This window comes from Macaca nemestrina, chromosome 16 (genome assembly GCF_043159975.1).
Source record: "Macaca nemestrina isolate mMacNem1 chromosome 16, mMacNem.hap1, whole genome shotgun sequence".
Taxonomy (NCBI): domain Eukaryota; kingdom Metazoa; phylum Chordata; class Mammalia; order Primates; family Cercopithecidae; genus Macaca; species Macaca nemestrina.
In genome coordinates, this window is record NC_092140.1 from 93,289,065 (window position 1) to 93,311,957 (window position 22,893).

General features: G+C 41.7%; 1 protein-coding gene across 10 annotated transcripts in view; it reads left to right on the forward strand.

Annotated features, from left to right (window-relative positions):
- Positions 1-22,893, forward strand: part of LOC105486007 (StAR related lipid transfer domain containing 13) — a 553,767-nt gene that overhangs the window by 496,071 nt on the left and 34,803 nt on the right. For all 10 annotated transcript variants that reach the window (XM_011748647.3, XM_011748646.3, XM_011748641.3 and 7 more), the window contains one exon: positions 16,241-16,304. In XM_011748647.3, coding sequence (XP_011746949.1) covers positions 16,241-16,304 — 64 coding nt within the window. The remainder of the gene's footprint in view (positions 1-16,240; positions 16,305-22,893) is intronic.

The window sequence follows — 22,893 nt, forward strand, 5'->3', positions numbered from 1 at the left end:
CCAGCAAGGCTGCATAGTAGACACTCCATAAATGTTTGTCCCTGCAAGTCAGGAAAGTGCATTTTTTATTATTGTGACAACCACAATTGTAATTGTATTCTGATGTTTTTTGTTGAATTCTTAACTGAAAAACATTTTCTCCTGTGAGTCATGAGAAGCTACTTGCAAATCTAAGTACCTAGGTGAGCTCATTGAAACAGTAACTTTATCAGAATGTAGGGATAGTCAAGGTGTTAAAATAGTTTACAGAGTTTGTAACCTTTAGTACAAATTGCAGTAAACCAAAGCTCCTGAATGAACTATTTTAAAGGAGAAGTACTATGTTAAATTCACATTTTGGTTTGCAGTATTTGCTCAGGCAGCTGACATACAGCCTTGATGCTCAAGATGATCTCTGAATTTCTTTTTTGTTTGTTTGTTTATTTTTAGACAGAGTCTCACTCTGTCACCCAGGCTGGAGTGCAGTGGTACAATCTCAGCTCACTGCAACCTCCACCTCACAGGTACAAGCAATTCTACTGCCTCAGCCTCCCAACTATCTGGGATTACAGGCACCCACCACCACACCCGGCTAAATTTTTTGTATTTTTATTAGAGATGGGGTTTCACCATGCTGGCCAGGCTGGTTTCGAACTTGTGACCTGAAGTGATTCGTCCGCCTCAGCCTCACAAAATGTTAGGATTACAGGCATGAGCCACCATGCCTGGCCATCTCTGAATTTCTAATTTAAGGTTAAGCCAGTAACCCATTTGCATAATTTGTGTTTTTTAATAAATACTAATTAATTATGGCACATGCAAAACAAGGGCATTCACCTTGTTTGCTAGAGCTAAGGAATTGGTTAGGATTATACAGTATACCTATCATTGCCCTTAGTATTTAAAAGGATAATGAATAATGATTTTCACACGGGACAGGGGTGGGGATTGGAAGGTAGTGTTGACAAAAATGGTATCTATAATTTATCTATACACACAAAGGCCCATACTTGATTTGAGTATGTTAAATAACATAAATAATATTAAAGTATGAATATTGATAATATATTTTAAATAGTTTTCCTTTTAGAATCCTTATCACAGATAATGTACAGTATTACATTTCAGATTATTATATCATATAATAAATAATAAGTGACAATTAACTGAGCCCTTGGGCAAGTCACTGGGAAAAGGATATGGGGGTTACATGATCACCACAGTCACTTCCATCCTTAAAATCTTGAGTCTATAAATAAATACAGATCCCAATAAACAGTTATTTTATTTATTTAAAAAGCTTACAAAGTGCTCATTACATACCAGGCACTGCATTGAAGCATATTACAAATATTTACTCATTAAATTCTCATGGTAGCACTATAAGATAGGCTCCTTTTTATTTTAAGTTCTTCAGCATTCTTGTCTATAAAGATGGGCTCTTAACATTACTCCCCCTTTACAGAGGAGGAAACTGAGAAACAGAGGGGTAAAATAATGTGCTCACTCACAGCTAATAAATGGTAGTAGGAATTACCCAGACAAGAACACGTGACATTTAGATGGGCTCGTTTGAACTTTTAGTTTTTTTAAAAAAACTAAATGCGCAGAAAAGGCATCTTCCCCCTTCCCCACCCCACACCATGGACCCCACGGCAATCCTAGTGTTGCCAGTGGAGCCATTTCAGGCTCTTGTCTTTGTCACACGAAATAATTTGAAAGCAAGACCAAAGTGAAAATGTAGCAGATTTATTGCAGAGCAAAAGCAAGAACATACTCAAGGGAGGAACGGGTACATGCTGAAAACAAGGAGCCATGCCCAACATGGCCAGGGCTGACGCACTAGATGAATAGGTTTAATGAAGGCATGGGATATTCTATACTAAGGGAATGGGTTTTCCAGGAAATTGATGGGCAGTTTTCGGAATTGGAGTGCCACCCTTTTATTGACTAAATATGGTTAATCTGGAACCGCCATAGCATTAGGTACGTGATAGAAGTGGGATGCCCTTCCCCGTGGAAATTTTATGGTAATGGGGGTGTAATGCAGCCAAGGGTTGGCAGTCGTTCATTTGCCTAATTTGTGTTTTTAAATATATACTAATTAATTGTAGCATGTATATCTTGGATTTAACCCATTGTGGCCAGTTTCTTCTTTGTTACATTCTTATCTGTGCCTAAAGCAGGATGGCTGCTGTCTGTCTGTATTGGTACAGCCTGTTGTAACCATTCCTTTCCACTAGGAAGTGGGTTCTTGTACTAACCTGTCTGGCCCTATTTGTATTGCTTTTAGCTTCCTGCAAGTAATCACATCTGTTCCCTGGCTAGCTGCCTGCCTCACTAGTCTATAGAGTTTGGAGACACACTTGAGGTATAGTCAGCAACAGACATAATAGGTTCAAATATAGGGGATTTTCCTAGTATATATTACTTTGTATAAAAATGATTTTATATATTTTTTAATGGCCTCTTTTGTGACCTTTTTCAACCAGGTACTCAGGATGACTTTTATATGCCTAAGCTTTTAGGAAGAATGTGCGAGAAGGTACAAAATCAGGGAGGAGATTGAGGGGAAGAGAGAGACTTTATATTCTTGTTATTCACTTGTCTATATATATTTTAGGTGTTTGTATTGCGTTATTAAAAACATTAGCAATGTTTTAAAAAATGTCTTGCCTTGCCAGATGCTAATGGCTAACATTTAGTGAGTGTTCATTATGCATGAAGTTGTGTGCTAAGCTCTTTATGTTGATCTCACTTAATTTTCATAACAGCCTATGAATAACAGGTGTTGTTCAGAATTAAGGATGAGCAGAGTCCTCCTGGTTTGAGCAGTTGGGTGGTAGAGATGCCCTTCCCTGAGGTAGGGAACAGCCATGAAGGAGGAGCAAGTCAGGAGGGAAGACAAGGTGGGCTGAGGTGTTGGGTGGATGAGGTGCCAATGTCCAGTGAGCAGTAGGATGCCTGGCCTGGAGCTGGGGATGGAGACGTGAAGTCACCAGCGTGTGAGGAGGAAGGCCCTGAGAGTACATGAGGTCACTCGGGGACAGCTGGGCCAGTCAGGGGAGGACTAAGAGTGGATGCCGGGGGAATCCTCTCTACGGGCAGGCAGGGGAAGGGGAAGGAAAGAAACCCCCTCAGGGTCAGTGAGGGGTGGGCTCCTGAGCACCCAGTTCCCGCCAGACTGCTTTGCCCAGCCTTCAGTTCTTGACCCTCTCCAGAAATCTCTAGTCATGACCCTCACTTGAACCTGGACCAGTTCTCACTAGAAAAATTATCTGGATCCGATGCAATTGTTATAAACAGTTATAATAAAAAGCTAAGGACACCCCGCTCAATTTTCCAGTACAGGCACATGTGAATATAAAATTGGTCTGAAATTCCACAAACAAAAGAAGTCCAAGAAAACCTGGATTTTTTTTTTTTTAAAGTTCTTTCCCCTGGGCCACTTTGGCCATCATTTTTTATTGAATAGCCAAGACAGCCTATGCTCTTCCTTGAAGTCCTGATGATTAAAGCACATAGCTATTTACATTTATTTTCTTGCACAAGCTAAACGAAATTCACACAGTTCCATACAGATATCGTATCCCTGGACAACATACATATACTTAATTTTCTTTGTATTGCTAGAACCCTTAGTGTTTAACTGCTTTTCTCCTGCACCTCAACTAGTGTCCAGGGGCAGCTGTTTTGGAGTTTATGGGCTGGAACAGAGGCCAGTATTCCTGCTGCAGCCTGACCACTCGGCAGAACATCACAGGGAAAAGCTGAGCAGAGGTGTGGCCTTCCCTGGCTGCATGGTGGCACGGTGACACCACCTGCTGACTTCTGACTTCTGACTGTCCTCTTTCTTTTTCCTGCCCCCTGCCCCCACTGTGCCCGACACCCTCCCTGTGGATGGCCTGTGATTGTTGAACGGCCCTACCCTCATGGAGTTACATACCAGAATCATCTCTTTGGCATTGGCGTATCCACCTCTGCTCTCCAGAATCTGCGTTTTCCAAAAGTCCGCCAGCATGGAGACCTTTCCCATGCCCTGCAGCTACAGCCCGAGGAGGAGGAGCTGCTCCCTGACTTGCCTTTGATCCCAGGGTTAGGAACACATCCTCAGTGACTTAGGTTCCTGAAAGCCTTGGAGGGCCCCGCCCGTAACACTCCCCAACAGGCAGGGCTAGGACATACATAGGAGCCTGGGTGAGAAGTTCAGGCTACTAGGCTTTAATCAGAATTGTCTGTAAGAGATGAACTCAACATGCCCCTGGTTGTTATTTCTCTCCAGCCTTTGGCAGGAATATTAGAAGTATCACAGGAAACTAGTCATTAAATCAGCACAAGAGACTTCATGACCAGTCTGAAGTCTGGCAGTTTAGATGTCAAATAGGAATCTAAACTACAAGGAAGGAGAGAGTCCTATTGTTTTCCTATACATCTGTAGGCAGAGGGCCGCTGGGTGTCTCCCCAGGCTTCTGTTTCAGCATGAGTTAAAGGTCCCTGCGGGTCTGGGCCTGGGCACCTCCCAGCCACCCTGCAATACTCAGGGCACATAGGCCACTTAACATCCCTCCCGGCACACAGTTGCCTGACGTTTCTCCGGTCCCTCTTCCCGGTCCCTCCATTCCTGCACTCCTGGCCGTCCTCCCAGGCCCTGGGCATCCGTCTCTGGCTATTTCTCCTGTGTGCTCAGGCAGTCCATGCACAGCTCGATTTTCTGCTGACCACCGCCTTACTTCCATTATGGTCTGCTGACCATGCAAGGGACTTTCTACCAGTTTCCAAGTGCTCAATAGTGGGGAGGGCATCTTAGTCAGTGGTATATTGTGGGTGCTTAGTGTCACATGGCCCTGAACTGAGCAGGACTTCAAGAAACATTTGTTAAATTGAACTGGAACCTGGAAAAAAACAGCCTGTCAGTTCTTAAATTACTTTATTGCATCTTCATGTTAGAGAAGACTATGTGGTGATAAATTCTTCACTTTCTCCTCAAAATAACCTAAATCACCCTCCTTCTTAGCTAGACATTTTAAAAGAATGTCCGTGTCTTTCCTAATACTGCCCTCATGAACTGCTCAATCCAAAAAGCGTTTCTAGGCTTTATCACTTACTCTTTCTTAAAGATTTGATTCAGCTACCCAATTACTGTCTCCTTTTTTTAAAGCTCATTCTGTTACAGGCCACCGGCTCTGCGGCTCCCCACGTAATATGGGAGTTCACACAGGGCCAGGCTAGGCTTTTATTTCAAGGCTTGTGCTTGAGCACAAGGGAGACAGCAGAGGCCCAAGGATCCTCCAGTTAGTTCCCCAAAAATAGCTGGGAGGGATTTTTTTATTAGGCAGAGAATTGACATCGGAGGAGGTATGTGGGCTGGGCTGGGCAAAGCCCATGATAGGTAGGGGATGGGTAGGTCACGATCATGATGGTTATCTTGAGTGATGGGCCACCTTGAGGTCTGGCTGGAGGCAACAAGGCTGTACGTTAGTTGTTCAGCATTCCTTTCTGAGGTGGGACACTGCAACCTTGGTTCAGTGTTTGGTTTCCTAAGGCCAGTTCCTGGAATTCTTTAAGCAAAAGGCAGGGTAAGACTTTATAAGAGTGCAGAAGAATGGCCTTTTTTTTTTTCTTTTGTACGACTAAAGCCTCAGGGTTAGCAGGTATAGTGTCAGCAAAGTAGTAGCATGGGTTTTGAGAAGAGAAGAAGAAAAAAATGAAAAAAATATGTGAAGGAGGAGCCTCTCACCACTCCCATTCTATCTCAGTTCCAGGTTCCTAGGAGACCATCTTCAGCTCGTTATCGTCAACTTCTACATCTCTGACTGTGCCTTCCCTGAACCTGGCTCCCTTCCTTGGCCTGTGCCTTAACCACTGGAATTCTCCAGAGTTCTGCATTTCCCCTGGATGATTGGCTTTAATTATTATGTATCTTCTGTGTGTGTCATCCATATATGGATCATTCCCAAGTGGGTCTGAATGTGACAGGGCCCCTAAAATTTAACATAACCGAACATGAGCTCACGATCTCCCCCATATTCTAACTCCCTGTCGAATTCCCTATTTCCTTGTTTTCTGTGTTTAATGGCATGTTCAGGAAAGTCTGAAATCTGGGAGTCATCTTCTGTTTCTGCCTCTCTGCAGCTTCCACATCAACCAATGGCCGAGTCTCCGTCTTCACCCAGACATCCCACTCTCACTCCCTTTCTACATCTCTCTGCCATCTCTCCCCTGGACTATTGGAACCATCTTCTAATTGTTTCTCTTTAGTTCCTTCTCCATCCTGCTGCCAGTTACATTTCTAACATGCAAATCTATGTTACGTTCCTGTCTAAATCCTTCAGTAGCTCCTCATTGCACCGAATTGCTCCTAACATCTTCATTTGAATCCTTTGTGATCTAGCCCCTGTCTGCTTCTCCAGGCTTATCCCTCGATAATGGTTTGAATGTCTGTCCCCTCCAAATCTCACATTGGAATGCAATTCCCAGTGTTGAATTTGGGGCCTGGTGGGAGGTGTTGGCTCATGGAGGCAGATCCCTTATGAAAGATTTAGTGTCATCTTCCTGGTGTGGAATTCTCCCTCAGTTAGTTCACGTGAGATCTAGTTATTTAAAAGAGCCTGGAACCTTCCCTTTTCTATCTCTCCCCCCTGCTCTCACCGTGTGGTATGCATGCTCCCTCTTCACCTTCTGCTGTAATGGTAAGATTCCTGAGGCTTCACCAGAAGCAGAGGCCAACACCGTGCTTCTTGTACAGCCTACAGAACCATGACCCAAATTAAATGTCTTTTCTTTATAAATTAACCCAGTCTCAGGTATTCCTTAATAGCAATGAAAACAGACTATTACCCCTTTTCATGTATTTGCAATTCCTGGATTATAACCTGTTATTTTGTGCCTTTTTTTTTTTTTTGCCTGTAATTCTCCTTGCCTAGGCAGCAAATTTCTCTTAATCTATCATACGTATGCTCCAATATTACCTCCTCTGGGAGGTGGTGTCCCTATGCTCTCAGAAAGTGAGTAGCTTCTTCTCTTTTTAATCATGTTTCTATCCCACATGGGACCATGAGATTATCAAGGACAGAGACCATATCTTTTTAAATACTGTATTCCCAGCACCTAACCTATTTCTGGTACACAGCACACTGTCGGATGAACGAATCTTGGCTTCTTCTCTTCTTGTTGACTTTCCCATTAGAACCTCAAGTTTCACTCTTAAAATGAGCCTACGGACTATTTCCCATATGCTAACATACTAGCCCTTCTCAAGGATTCTGAAGACACCAGTAAAAATTAACAGGTTGTGGCAGCAGTATTATTGTCTTCTGAAAGGGTCAAAGTGCTGTGTTTAGGTTAACACATGAATCCAGTTTGCTCAAAACATGAAGAGGACAGGCTTCATCATGTGCTATGGGTTTTCTCTTCCCATGGAGAAAATAGAGAGGGGATAGAAATAACCATTTATTGAACAGCCTGTTCTGGGTACATGACATAAGCTCTCATTTCCCAGGCCCTCCTAAAATTTTTCTTAAGTAGACAGGAGCAGATAAATCACTGGGCAGAAAGAAGTTCTAGCTTGGCTGCTCACTAATAGGTGGCTGCCTTGAGCATATGTTCCCCTCAGAGACTTTATCTTCCCATCTGAAAATAAAAGCATCAGTCCAAGTGGTCCCTAGCGTTGTCCAGGATCTAATGTTTCCTTAGCAAACATTTACTGAATGCATTGGCTCTGAGCCACGGCCTGTACCAGGCATTAAGAATGCAAATAAGATGCAACTCATAGCCTGTCATACTCAGTGGTGGAGAATACTTCTGCTATTCTGACTATCCAAGGTCTATTGTAACTACTTAAAGTCAATCACTGATTGGACCTATATAAACAAAACATGCTCAGTTCAAAAAGAAAAGCCTACCGAGCCTATCATGTATAAAACTTCCTTCTAGGATTTATGGGAATTAGAAGAAGAATAAATTATGGTCCTTGTTTCAATCAAGGCTCTAATCCAATGGAGGACGCACTATTCATGCTGCAAATACGTTCTATAATTGAAATTTTCATCCATGCAGGAACAGTTTTGCAAGCAACCAGTATTAGACCAACTCAGATTATCTGAAGGATTTTATATTACTTATGATTAAGTTAAAGGGAAGCAAATACTCGGGCTAAATATTTGTCCTAAATGCAGATTGGCTTTACTCACACGAGAATTTTGCAGTGGTTTTGATAAAGTGTGATGAATGCTTCCACTGTGACATATTCTTTTACTTGAGGCAGCCAGATCTTAAAGAGGTGTTTACATCTGTCAGGGTTATGTTTCATCCAATTTGTATTCTTACAGAATCTAGACATTGTTTATTTTACCTTGTGTAAGCTAAATCATAGGCCAATGCTATACCATGCTGGTAATATGTACCTAGTTTCAGACAACCATAGACTATTTTCCACTTTGGCTTATGGCAGGATTCAGAAGGAAGATTTGGATGGTTGTTTGAAATCTACCTAAAATGTCTAAGATGTCTTCAATGATGATGACTTTGTGAGTAGGAATGGCAACTAATGAGCAAGTAGACCAAGAACAGAAGACATAGAGATAATTTTACATCAGTAATTTCAAAGTCCAAAAAATGAAATTGTTTTAAATGAATAAAAAAAGACTTCATTTTTAAAAATTGACTTTGTTTCTTAGAGTTTTAGGTTCACAACAAAACTGAGCAGAAACTATAGACAGTTTTCATATATAGCCTGTTCCCACACACGCACAGCCCCCCATCCACTCACTATCAACATCCCCCGCCAGACTGGTACATTTTCCAGAATTGATGAACCTACATTGACATATCATTATCACCCAAATTCTCCATAGTATACATTAGGGTTCACAGTTAGTGTTACATATTCTGTGCTTTTGACAAATGCGTCCACTGTTGTAGTATCATAACGAGTACCTGCATTGCCCTAAAAATCCTCTGTGTTCCACCTTTCCACTCCTCCTCTCTCCAACCCCTGGCAACCCCTGAGCTCTTCACTATCTCCATAGTTTTGCCTCTTCTAGAATGCCATATAGTTGAAACTGTAAAGGATATAGCCTTCTCATATTGGCTTCTTTCACTTAGTAAGATGCACTTAAGTTTCTTCCATGTCTTTTCATGGCTTGACAGCTCACATCTTTTTACTGATGAATAACATTCTGTTGCCCACATGGACCACAGTTCATCCATTCACCTGACATCTCGGTTGTTTTCAAGTTTTGAAGATTATGAAAAAGCTACTGTAAACACCTGTGTGCAGGCTTTCATGTGGATGTAAGTTTTCCATTCATTTGAGTGGAATTGCCTAGAAGTGCAATTGCTCGAGTATATGATCAAAGTGTGTTTGGCAGTAAGAAGCTGCCCACTGTCTTCCAAAGTGGCCATACCATTTTTCATTCCCACCAGCAATGAATGAGAGTTTCTGTTGCTCCACATTCCCACCAGCATTTAGTGTTGTCAGTGTTTTAGATTTTTACCTTAGATATGTGATAGTATCTCATGGATGTTTTAAATTGCAATTCCCTAATGACATGTGATGTTGAGCACCCTTTTAAAGGCTTGTTTGCCATATGTTCATCTCCTTTAGCGAGGTTTCTGTTCAGATGTTTTGCCCATTTATTAATTGGGCTGTTTGTTTCCTTATTGTTGAGTTTTAAGGGTTCTTCGTAATTTGAGCTAACAGTCCTTTATCAGAGATATCTTTTGCAAATATGCTCTTCCCATATATAGCTTGTCTTCTCTTTATCTTGAAAGTGTCTTTCTCTGATCAGAAGTATTGAATTTTAATGAAGTCTGGTTTATCAATTATTTCTTTCATGGACCATGCCTGTGGTGTTGAATCTAAAAGGTCATCACTTTATTCAAAGCCATCTAGATTTTCTCCTATGTTATCTTTTTGGAGTTGTATAGTTTTGTGTTTACACTTAGGTCTATGATTCATTTTGAATTAGTTTTTGTGACTGTATAAGGTCTGTGTCTAGACTAATTTTTTTTGCATGTGAATATCCACTTGTTGCAACACCATTTGTTGAAGGACTATCTTTTACCCATTGTATTGCCTTGGCTCCTTTATAAATGTAAGTTGACTCTATTTGTGTGAATCTGTTTTGGGTTCCTCCTTCGGTTCCATTTATCTCTTTGTCCATTCTTTCACCAATATCACACTATCGTGATTACTGTGGCATCACAGGAAGTCTTGAATTTGGATACTGTCAGTCCTCTAGTTTTGCTCCTTCATTATTATGTTGGTGATTCTGAGTCTTTTGCTCGTTTATATAAACTTTAGAATAATTCGCTGATATCCACTGTCTTGGTTTTTTGTTTATTTGTTTGTTTGTTTAAAACTGGACATTTTAAATATGGTGATATGGTACCTCTTGAAATCAGATCTTCTCTTCCCAGAGTTGTTATTATTGCTATCTGTTTAATGAATATCCTGAATTAATTCTCTAAAGTCTGTATCCCTTATTGTATCCACTGAAGTATCTACTCAGTTAATTTAGTAATCAGCAAATGATTGGACAGAGATTTTCTTAGATACCTTCAACAAATCCATCTCCCAGTCTTTGCTGAGGGGCTTTTTGTGCGTGTTACAATATGACTTCAATGCTCCAGCAGGGAATTGATAGCTCTGCTTTAGCCTTGATTTCCTGCTTGTGCAGATCATCAAGGTCAGCTAAAGGTGGAAGATTAGGACCAGATCAGGTCTTTCCTGGGTATACACACAGTTCTGCACATGTACTTGACCTTCTAGATTCCTAGGAATACATTGGAACTTTTCTGAGTCCCCTATGGACATCTCATTCTCCCAGCTATTCTTTTTCAACTTTTTGGTTAGCAACTTGTTTGGCTCAACTCTTATTATCATTTCAGGCAACTGCCATGTTCACTAGTTACTACAGACTGTCTTTGACAAACACCCTGGGTATAAGCTAGTTTTAGTGATGATTTGAGTCAGGTTAAATAAAGATAAGCCCTATGAATGGGTGTTTTCAGGGAATTCCCAGACACCTCAGATAATGACAATTTTTTGGTAATGGAGTTTTGGAGAAGCTCAAACACGTTCTTCTCTCTCCAGTGACTGCAAGGCTACTAGTTTTCACAGCTACTCTGATGGTGATGCTGTTGATTTTCAAAGCTCCTGAACAGCTGGGGAAAAGGGCATAGGAATAGAGTGGGTTGGAATGTCACAAAGCTCACTGTCCTTACATATGTTTAACCATTTTTCTTAAATAGACACTTAGTGTTACTTAGTTTATTGAAAGCCCATTTCAATTTACAGTTTTCTTAAAAAGTTGATTTTGACAATATTTGCCAGTACTCTTATTGATTTTATGAAGAAGCAGTAGTTTGGAGGTTTTTACTTAATCTTTTTCACTGATGTCACTCACTTGCATTTTTTATTCAGCTTTATTTAGATATAATTTGTATTCCAAGAAATCACCAAAGTATATAATTTGATTATTTTTTTCAAATGTATAGTTATGTAACTATCACCACAATCATGACATAAAACTTTTTTTTTTCAGCTACAGGGTCCTACTATGTCACCCAGGCTAAGTGCAATGGCACGGTCTCAGCTCATTGCAGCCTTGATCTCCTAGGCTCAAGTGATTCTCTTACTCAGCCTCCCATGTAGCTAGGACTACAGGCATGTGCCACCACACCCAGCTATTTTTTTTTTTTTTTTTGAGACAGAGTTTCACTCTGTCGCCCAGGGTGGAGTGCAATGGTGCAATCTCAGCTCACTGCAACCTCCGCCTCCCAGGTTCAAGCAATTCTCCTGCCTCAGCCTCCTGAGTAGCTGGGATTACAGGCATGTGCCACCATACCTGACTAATTTTGTATTTTTAGTAGAGATGGGATTTCACCGTGTTGGTCAGGCTGGTCTCAAACTCCTGACCTCAGGTGATCTGCCCGCCTCGGCCCCCCAAAGTGCCGGGATTACAGGTGTGAGCCATCGTGCCCGGCTTAATTTTTATATATATTTTTTGTAGAGACAGGGCCTCTCCATGTTGCCCAGGCTGGTCTCGAACTCCTGGGCTCAAGCAGTCTGCCCACCTCGGCCTCCCAAAGTTCTGGGATGACAGGCATGAGCCACCAGGCCCAGCCATGACACAGCATTTTTGTGACCTCAAAAAGTCCCCCAGTGCTGGCAATGGCAACCACTCGTCTGTTTTCTGTCACAGTTTTGTCTTGCCTGAAATTTTTTTGATGAGTGGAATCCTGTAGTGTGTGTTCTTTGTGTCCGGGTTCTTTTACTTAGCATACTGACTCTGAGATTCATGCGTAGTGTCATATATCAATAGTTAGTGCTTGAATTGTTGAGTATTCCATTGTGTGGATATACCACAATTTTTATATACCTTTACCAGCTGGTGGACATTTGGGCCGTTTCTACTTTGTGGCTATCTTATGATTAAAGCTGCTATGAACATTCAAGTACAAGCCTTTTTACAGCTATATATATATATATATATATATATATATATATATATATATATATGAAGTATAAATCTTTTTGTGGACATATGATTTCTTTTATCTTGCATAAGTAGCTAAGAGTGGAATTGCTAGATCAAGTGCTAAAAATATACCTAATTTTATAAGAGACTGCCAAACGGTTTTCCAAAGAGACTGTACCCCTTTGGAAGTTTCAGTAGTTCTGAATCCTTGCTAATACTTAATGTTGTCAGCGTTTTTACTTTAGGCATTCTGTTGTGTAGTGGTGTCTCGTTATGATTTTAATTTGCATTTCTTTCATGACTAATGATATTGAACATCTTTTCATGTGCATATTTGTCACTTGTATATCTTCTCTTGGAAGTATCTGTTCGAATATTCTGCCCATTTGAAAAATCAGGTTATTTGACTTGTTACTGAGTTTCAGAGTTCTTTAGGTGTTCTGTATATGATTCCTTTATGAAATACATGTTTTGCAACTACTTTCTCCAAGTAGAGAAGGAATTTGAAAGGTACAGGCAAACATCTGAGTTTAGAGGCAATAAAAGGACCCAGAACTACAAAGTCAAATCTACTTAGAGTCTTCAGCTTTAGAAAATAATAAATAAACTTCCTGCATGTGTTAGAAAGTATAAAGCATATTCGAGTCTGTGGTATATAGAAGATGATTCCTTTGATGTCTTTTGTGTATGTCATAGATCAAAAGCTTTTCCACAGAAAAGCAGAATGGAGTGTTTTGTTTGTGCTTCCAAACCATAATGGAAGAACAAGTTCACTAGATAAGTTCATTTTATAAGTAACAGTCAATCCTTCCCTAAACAAACCTGTTACAGAGCCGCCAAATGTGCAATATCGACCTTTTTTTTTTTTCACTTCACACCCGCTCTTAGGTAGACATGATAACACATGTGGAATGGACCAAAGAGACAGGCTGAGAACCTGCCAAAGATGGTCTCAGACGAGATGATCAGCTTCTAACTCAGCATTGCCTGGTGTATCTGACACTAATGAATGTGTAGTCAAAGGGTACATAGGAGATGGTTGAAAATGAGGAGAGTCATTAAACATATTTCAGCCAGTGAGCGACGTGAGAAAAAGTTGAGAAATAGAATTGGCTTCAATGTAAAGCTTTAGAAGTGGTAGTGAAACCAGGTAGGAGGCTGATGCCTGACTCTCGGTAAACAACGAAAAGAGACTGAACTAGGGCCAAAGGAGAGGCAAGACTTCAAAGACATCATAGAGGTATAATTGACAGGATTTGATGACCAATGAATATAGATTGTGAAGGAGTAGAGCCTCAAGATGACGTTATTTTCTAGTTTGGGTGGCGGATTGGCGATGCTCTTAGTCAAGACAAGACAGTAAGTAGGAGAAACAGGTTTTGAAAAGAATGCAAAATGTGACTCTGGGCCTCAGATGAGATGCCTGGGCTGGAGACAGAGGACTGGGATCATTTGAGTCTAATTTATGTTAAGATTCTTCAGTAAGGCCATGGAGAGTAAAAAAGGATGGACCTCAGTCTGAATTCTAACAAAAAAAATTAATAGGTAAGGGGCAAGTACTGGTTGGTGGCAGGAAGGAGTTAGTGTCCAGAGAGATGAGATAGTTCATAATCTTGAATGTCAAGGATGAAAAGAATTTCAAGGAATGATGGGTACTAATTAGTGACAATTGCTATTAATAGGTCTTTGCTAGAAATAAGCCATTGAATTTCATGGTTAGAAATTCATGGGTCAAAACTGGAAACAAGCCTGGCACGGTGGCTCACGCCTGTAATCCCAGCACTTTGGGAGGCCGAGGCAGGTGGATCACGAGGTCAGGAGATCTAGACCATTCTGGCCAACATGGTGAAACCCAATCTCTATTAAATATACAAAAATAAGCTGGTGTGGTGGTGGGCACCTGTAGTCCCAGCTACTCAAGAGGCTGAGGCAGGAGAATTGCTTGAGCCTGGGAGGCAGAGGTTGCAGTGAGATCACACCACTGCACTCCAGCCTGGGCAACAGAGTGAGACTCCGTCTGAAAAAAGAAAAACAAAAAACAAAGAAACAACTGGAACAGCCCAAATGTCCATCAACAAGAGAATAGGTAACCCAATTGTGTATCTTCATACCATGGAATACTACTCAGCAACTAAGCTGAATGGTTTATGCAAAACATGAGTCAATCTCACAAACATGGTGTTGAATGAAAAAACAGCCACTCAAAAAATACATGCTATATGATTCTACTTGTACAATGACCAAGAAGAAGCAAAACTAATCTATGGATGATAGAAGTCAGAAAGAGAGGCTGGGCACAGGGGCTCATGCCTATAATCCCAAGTGCTTTGGGAGATTGAGGCAGGAGGATCACTTGAGGCCAGGAGTTTGAGACCAGCCTAGGCAACATAGCATGACCCTGTCTCTACAAAAAAAAAAAAAAAAAAAAATATATATATATATATATATATATATATATAAATTAGAAGGGCATGGTAGCAGGCACCTGTAGTCCTAGCTACTCAGGAAGCTCAGGCAGGAGTTTCCCTTGAGCCCAGGAGTTTGAGGCTGCAGTGAGCTATGATCATGCCAGTGCACTCCAACCTGGGCAACAGAGTGAGATCCTACTCTAAAAAAGAAAGAAGTAGAGAGACAGAAAGAAAGTGTAAAAAAGATAAGGAAGGGGAGGCAGAAAAGAAAGGAAGAAAAAAAGAAAGAAAGAAAAAGAAAGAAAGGAAGGAAGGGAAGGAAGGAAGGAAGGAAGGAAGGAAGGAAGGAAGGAAGGAAAGAAGAAAAAAATTATTAAAAGAATATATATCTAATTGCTTATATTTTCTCACTGGCAATGGTGGCTATGTCATCTGTTGAGAGACTGAGTCTTTTTGGTGGTCTGAGATTGGGAACAACCAGAGGAGAAAAAAATGAAAGAAATCCTGGGTAACATCTTCTAGAGTCCAGCTGAGGGTGAAAATCAAAATGTATGTATTAGCACAGGCTGCCATGATGGAACACCTTGACCGAGTGGCTTAAACAACAGAAATGTATTTTCTCACGGTTCTGGAGGCTGAAAAGTTCAAGATCAAGGTACTGGCAGGGTTTGGCTCCTGGTAAGGGTCCTGTGACCTGTAGATGTCTGCCTTCTCACTGTGTCCTCACATGCACAGAGAGAGGGAGCTCTCTGGTATCTCTTCTTATAAGGACACTAATCCTCTGGGATCAGAGCTCCTCCCTGGTGACCTCCTGTACCCTTAATCACTTCTTTACTCCAAATCAATCACGTTGGGCATTCACATATGTGAATGGAGGGCTTCAACATACATGTTTTGGAGCGGCCTAGTTAGCCTGTAGCATGTGTATGTGAGATATTTTCCACCTATACCCAACCACCTGAGATCAGGAGAGAAGATACATGGTTGGGTTGATCCATATTTGGAGGTTAACAGGATAGACTTGATGCAAGGTCAAGGTGGCAAACGATTTGAGGGGATAGTGAAAGTATGGCTAAAATGATTGGCCATGGATTCCAGTAACAGTGGAAAGAGAAGCCAGAAAAGGGCTGGGTTTAGATTAGAGAAAAGGCAGGGATTGGTAGGCTTGGTGGTAGAGTCCTCGCAGGTCAGGAGGCTGGAGCACAAATGGGAACTATTTTACAGCGTATCTTCTGTGGGTGCAGTACTGTCGTGGGACATAATTGGTTGTTCCTGCAATTTCAACTTTACTGGAAATAAAGGAGGTTTATGAAATTGGAGAGATTTAAATTCGTTAGTGAAAGTAATCATCACATTTTTCTTTCATTTTAGAAGACTAAATACGTTGAACAAGTGTGCCTCAATGAAACTTGATGTGAACTTCCAAAGGAAAAAGGTAGGTGCCCACACCTTAATGTGGCTATGCCAGTGAATACCAGGAGTTTGAGACCAATCTGAGCAACATAGTGAGACCCCTGTGTCTACAAAAAAAAGATAATAATAAATTAGCTGGGCACAGTGGCTTGTGCCTGTAGTCCCAGCTATCGAGAGGCTGAGTTGGGGGCATTGCTTGAACCCAGAAGGTTGAGGCTGCAGTGAGCCATGATCGTGCCACTGCACTTCAGCCTGGGTGACAGAGTGAGACCCTGTCTCCAAAAACTAAAAAGCAACACCAACCTAAGCAAAATTTTGAAATGCCTGACCATCCATGTGTATTCTCCATATCCTATTTCATCATAACCGCCTAAATAAGTCTATTATAAACTAAGGCCGAAATCTATTTGTTTTACCATTTCATTTTACTTTCTTTTTTTTATTAGAGGGTTTGCGTAAAGATGTAAAATATCCCAATGCTTTATGGTGATCTTTCAGAAATGTCTGTTGTAAATGTCAACCCCTTATTAGACTCAAATGCTTCACAGCAAAGAGTAGATTAAAAGTTCGGAAAGGATCTGGGGGTCCATGGCCAGTGACTTCTGGCTCATTTTTTCCAGTTGTGTTTTATTTCATGCACATGTCAAGATGCGTCCACTATCAGGCAGAGTCAGTTGGTAATGTATGAGGGGGCCTGGGGACAGTGTGACAAGATCCTGAGCCCTGGCTCATCTTTCATTGTTCTCCCCACCATGCACTTTTCTCTAGCCACAAAGAATTTGGTTCAGTTCGAAAAGTCACTAAGCTTCCTCCCCATCACAAGACTTGCCATGTGCTGCTTCCTCTTTATGGATAAGACTAGAGATTTGAGTTTTGAAATAAAGCTGTACTTTATTGAATATGTACTGTTTTCTAGGAGCTAGATTATGTGCTTACCACACATTATCTCATTTAATCCGTCGAGATGGGGCTTCTCTGTTTTCTACATTAGGAAGGTAAATCTTGAACAGGCTGGGTCATTGCCCATGGTCTTGCAGCTAGCGGCGGAGCAGGGTTTCTACCTCGGGGATGTCTGACTCCAAAACCAAGGCTTCTAGCCACCGTGCTGCACAGCCTCTCTTTTTCACTGAATTGATTCTTTTTAGGAAATTCAGAATTAAGATCCTTCACTACTTTTTTCATTTAACATCTCCTCTGTGTAGCAACTCAAGCCTCCGTATATTTTGAAGGATCAGAGAAAACATCTTTGAATTAAAAGAAAGTGTTCTTGGCCAGTCGTGGTGGCTCACACCTGTAATCCCAGCACTTTGGGAGGCCAAGGCAGGTGGATCATCTGAGGTCAGGAGTTCGAGACCAGCCTGACCAACAAGGTGAAACACCGTCTCTACTAAAAATACAAAAATTAGCTGGGTGTAGTGGCATGTGCTTGTAGTCCCTGCTACTCGGGAGGCTGAGGCAGGAGAATCACTGGAACCTGCAAAGCGGAGGTTGCAGTGAGCTGAGATCATGCCACTGCACTCCAGCCTGGGCGACAGACAGAGACTCTGCCTCAAAAAAAAAAAAAATTTAAGAAAGAAAGAAAGAGAGAAAGAAAGAAGTTTTTATCCTGCTCTACACAGAGAAATTATTAAAGCCGAAGGATTTTAAGTTACTCCTTAGTAACCTAATCTTTAAAAATAACTTTAAATCTGAATTTGTGCTCTAAAATAACACCAAAAAAAAAAAAAAAAAATCAAATGAATTTTGGTGGACCTCACCTTAAAAACAATTTGGGATTCGAGCTGGGAACCAAAGATTTAAGCTAAGGAGGTAAAACAGTGAAAAACAATATCCACAGAAATATTAAAATATGAGCAGTTTGTCCAGGCCAAAGACAAATTAAAAATGTGGGAATAAACCTCCCAACAGCTGTCTGACTGAATAGACCCCTTGAGAAGCATACATACTATTTGAAGCATGAGGGTCAGATGTTGTTTGGATTGGAACACATGGTTCCTATTAAACTGAACACAGCCATGCCTGTGTGTCTAAAGTGTGGGTCCTCAAATGGCTGGTCTATACAGCTGCCTATACCGACCATTAGCTGCACTGCATCACAAAAGAAAATGCCAAAAACTAATGACATGAGTTGTTTTCCACACAGTGCAGTGATTGGATTTTTACCCTGTCACCAGCTTTTCAAAACCCACAGGCGAGATGGGCTTGAATAACATTTGTTTGGCTCTTTGTGCGTTACCTTCACAAAAGCTCCTCTGTAAATTGGTCACTTTGGTATTCTGACCTTAATGTCGTCTTTATATTGGATCTAGTGGCACACACCCTTAAAGCCCCTACTTAGCTATAGGCCTCAGAATGCAAGCACTTGAATAAAATATTGCTTTTCACATTGTAAATTAGAGAGTCATGGCCTGAATTTTCAAATAAATAATGCTGACGTGTGGTCTCCACCTACTTATGAATCTCAGTAATGACCAGAATCCAGGGCCAGATTGAAGCAGCCACTGAGGAGACGCTGTATTGTGACACCCGTTTCTGTGATCTTCCTCTTACACAAGCCATAGGCTTTATTTAATCCTTTATGTTACTGTGAAAAAAAAAAAAAAATGAATAGGAGCTAAGACTAGGCCAGATGATCACAAATAGAAAAGGAAACTTGAGAATCGAGCACCCTGTGAAAAGCTTCAGCCAACTTCAGAATTTATTTATTTGGAAGAAAAATAAGACAGCAGCATTTCCTCTAGGTATGTCCCCATGTTAAGCCATCCAAGAAATAGAAATAGAATCCCCACCTCCAATCTGCAGAGTCCCAGACTTATTTAATTCTGCAGAAAGTCATCCCCAAGTAGCTAAACTGTCTGGAGTCATAGTCATTCTCCCTTGGGGCTGCCGGACCTATGAAAGGGTTGCAGGTGCTGGCTCAGCAGTTTGTGGGGTTAGCAAAAGCTGACACGGGGCTTCCTCCCCGCCAGGCACTATTCCTTGTCCTTAAGTCCGTGTCACAGATACAGAAACTGAAGGGCTTGGCGCTTGCCCAAAGCCACACAGAAGTAGCAGAGGCAGGACTTGAATCCAGGTAATCTGGCACCTGACTGCCCCTCCTCACCCTTCAGAGATATTCAGAGACAACCTGGAGCCTGGGTGAGCCTCTAGCCCTTGGCCTGAGACCTGCAAGGATCTCATGTTTCCTCAGCAATACATTCAGTTCACTGTGTGGATTGTTTTTATAAGAGGCATGGTTCTTGCCATCTGTACTAAAGTCCACAATTTATTTATTGTCTTCATGGCAATTGTGTTTAATCTTGTAGATTTTGGTGGGCTGACACAAGGAAGAAAGCGAAAAGTCCACAAGTAGGTGATGACGATGAAGGCTTTTTCATGCCTGGTTAGCCATACACCTTTCTCATACATGAAATGCCACTTCCAAAGCACCGGGAGAAAGGGCGTCACCCCTACCCTCCCACAATACAGTTTCTAACTGTTTTGCAGAAGAGAAAAGGGATCCTTTAAGGATTCGAGATGACCTTCCCTGCCTCTGTGAGAGTCAGGTGGAGGAGTATTCTCGATTTTAGCTGCACACCTCACTGGAAGACTAACAACCCAGCCCCAAGAGCATTTCAGGAGAAAGGACACCAGCACTTCTGCCGCCCGCGGCTCTGGCTCTCCACTCCCGCGGCATTCCCAGCGGCCCATTCCTGCTTCCAAACAGGCAGGCCCGGCCACGTAGCTCCAGTTAACATCTAAATTTCTATGTGACTATGGATGAGTTGCGTTTTGCAGCTGTGGATTCATGTGGGTTCCTGTTTCCAGTGTAAAGATATGGCCAAACTCCATCTTTTTAAAAAAGCCCTTTTTTCTGGAATGTCTGGTTGGCATCTGTCTCTGAGGAATATATAATTTCACTGAAGAATGTTCTCATTTTTAGAAAAAAACAAAAGCCAAACAGCGGAGACTCATCTAAATTAAAAACACCAAGGCACACACAAAGTAGCTTTTCTCAGGAAAATGTTTCTTCCCCATTATTACCTACAAAATTCGCGCTTGCTCCATGATGACATTGAAATCCCCTGATTAAAGTGTTTTTGTGATTCGGCTTCTATTCAAAGTAAAAGCCAGAGACTGAAGACTCCAATTAGGCTGTTTATTAAATGAGGAAAGAGAAGGACACGTATCCACATGGGACTCTTACCTTTCCTCTTACCTAGGAATATGTCTCAAGAGAGAAAGAGTAGGTTCCAGAGAAGGTTCTGGTTGAAGTTATAGTTTTAATAAGGCTCTCCAAAGTCATGACCAAAGGTGGAAAGCAACACAGAAAACATGACTAATTGCCACCTTGCAGCCAGCACCTCCTGGCCTGGATGCCATTGCCATTTCAGAGGCACTGAGCTGTTGATAAGGGGCCCGGCCCCCACCCCCATATTTCCCGCTCCCTTGCACACCCCTGCGTCTCCTACCAAATGAGACACCTCCTGGCAACTCCAAAGAGTAGTCAGATGAGAGAAAGTCCATCATTCACTTGGCTGGAGAGTATTAACAGCCTTGAATTGCAGATAATTCCATGCGAATGTCCTAAAACTGTAGGGTCTTTGAGTTGGAAGGATCTTTGGTCTTATTTTCTAACCTCCCACTCACTCACTGCGATTTGCTTCTTAGAGCATCCCTCTCCCTCACAATTTGCTGAGCCACTGTTTATTATAAGCTTCTCAACATGATGAGCTCTTCACATGGCAAGGCAATTTATTTTATTCTACAGACTAGAAAGGCCTTCCATATGATAAGCTAGGAGCTGATTCCTTCTAAACTGGCCCATCTGATCCTAGCCTTTTTCCCTGGTGAAGCACAGATATGGATTTCCTCATTCACTCAGTAGCCCTTTAGCTCTGACCTCCAGAACAGGAATCAGCACACTGCTGCTCCTGCTTTCATAAGTAAAGTTTTATTGGATCAATAGCTATGCCCATCATTTCACAACAATGGCAGAGCTGAGTAAGTGAGAGAGAGAGACCTTATGGCCCATACGTATACCTAAAATATTTATGATATGGCCCTATGCAGAAAATGTTTTCAGACCCTTGCTCAATCTAGAACAGTTTCTCAACTGTCAGTGGTCAATGACTGGTTTTCTTATTTTATTTTTTCCAGTCTGCCACAGACCAAGATACTTTTGTAAAATTCAATACAAATGAATTATTAGAAATATCAGTTTTAACAAATTATAGAAAATACAGTCTTAATGTTTTATTGTTAGGCTCAACTGATACAAAGGTGCATACCGATGAATATAATCAAAACAAATGTAACAAGAAATAATGATGCAGGATTTTTCTCAGCCCCGCTTCGCCAGCCGGAAACTTCTGTGCCTGGCAGAGGCCTCTACTTCTTTGTTCCTGTCACCCCGCTCTGTGGCCTGTGGCTCCCTGGCTGACCCAGCCCTGCCGCTGCTTCTTGGCACCAGCGACAGGAAGGCTACAGCTTACAGCCGCTTTCGACCCCACTTTCAGTGGGTCTCAGGTTCTTGTCCCACATCAAAGAAGAATGAGGTTATGCTGACAATTAAAGAGTGAGGAGGGTGGAGAAGAATTGTATTGAGCGACACAGCAGCTCTCAGTGGAGAGGGGATGCAAGAGTGGTCCCGAAGTCAGGTGGTTTTCTCCCCTAGTGTGGCTGGGTCTGGGCTTTTATAGGCTCAGAATGGGCGAGTGCCTGCTGATTGGTTTGTGAGTATGCAAAAAAGCTAAAAGAAAGACACCAATCAAAGGTGGGCATGACAGTGTAAAAAACCAATTCGGGAAAGGTAGGTATATGTAAAATAGATGAAGGGTGAGGATCAATCAGAGGAAAGCATGCCAAATGGGAAGAAAGGTTCTCAATCCAGTCTGTGGATTTGTAGCTTGACTTTCAGCCTTCAAACTGTCTTTGACTTGAGGTCAAAGATGGGGTTTCACCAGGAAGCTGCCCCTATTTGCCTAGGCATTTGACTGCCTCCTGCTGCTATCAATAGAAAAGAATTACAAAAGCTGTTCAGATTTTTATTGAAAGTGTGCGTATATGTGATTAATACAAAGAATCACAATTGTGCTTATACCATTTTTGTTGTTCATCTGTCATAACTGAACAAAAAGTTTACTTTAAAACAGAAATCCCTCAAATTAAATGCCTGTATGCACACTTTGAAGAAACACTTTGACTGCAAATGTATAAGATATATATAATTTTTTTTTTGAGGTAGAGTCTCACTCCATCACCCAGGCTAGAGTGCAGTGGTGTGAACTCAGCTCACTGCAACCTCTGCCTCCGGGGTTCAAGTGATCTCCTGCATCAGCCTCCCTAGTAGCTGTTACTACAGGTATGCACCACCATACCAGGCTAATTTCTGTATTTTTAGTAGTGACAGGTTTCACCATGTTGGTCAGGCTGGTCTCAAACTCCTGATCTCAGGTGATCCGCTCACCTCGGCCTTCCAAAGTGCTGGGATGACAGGCGTGAGCCACCGCGCCTGGCCATAAAATTTTTAATATGACAGCAAGTTTCTTCTTTGTTGTCTAAGTTAAGTGGGATTGATAACAATGCTACTCATGGGTAATAATATATATCTAAAATTCTTTTGTTTGGGT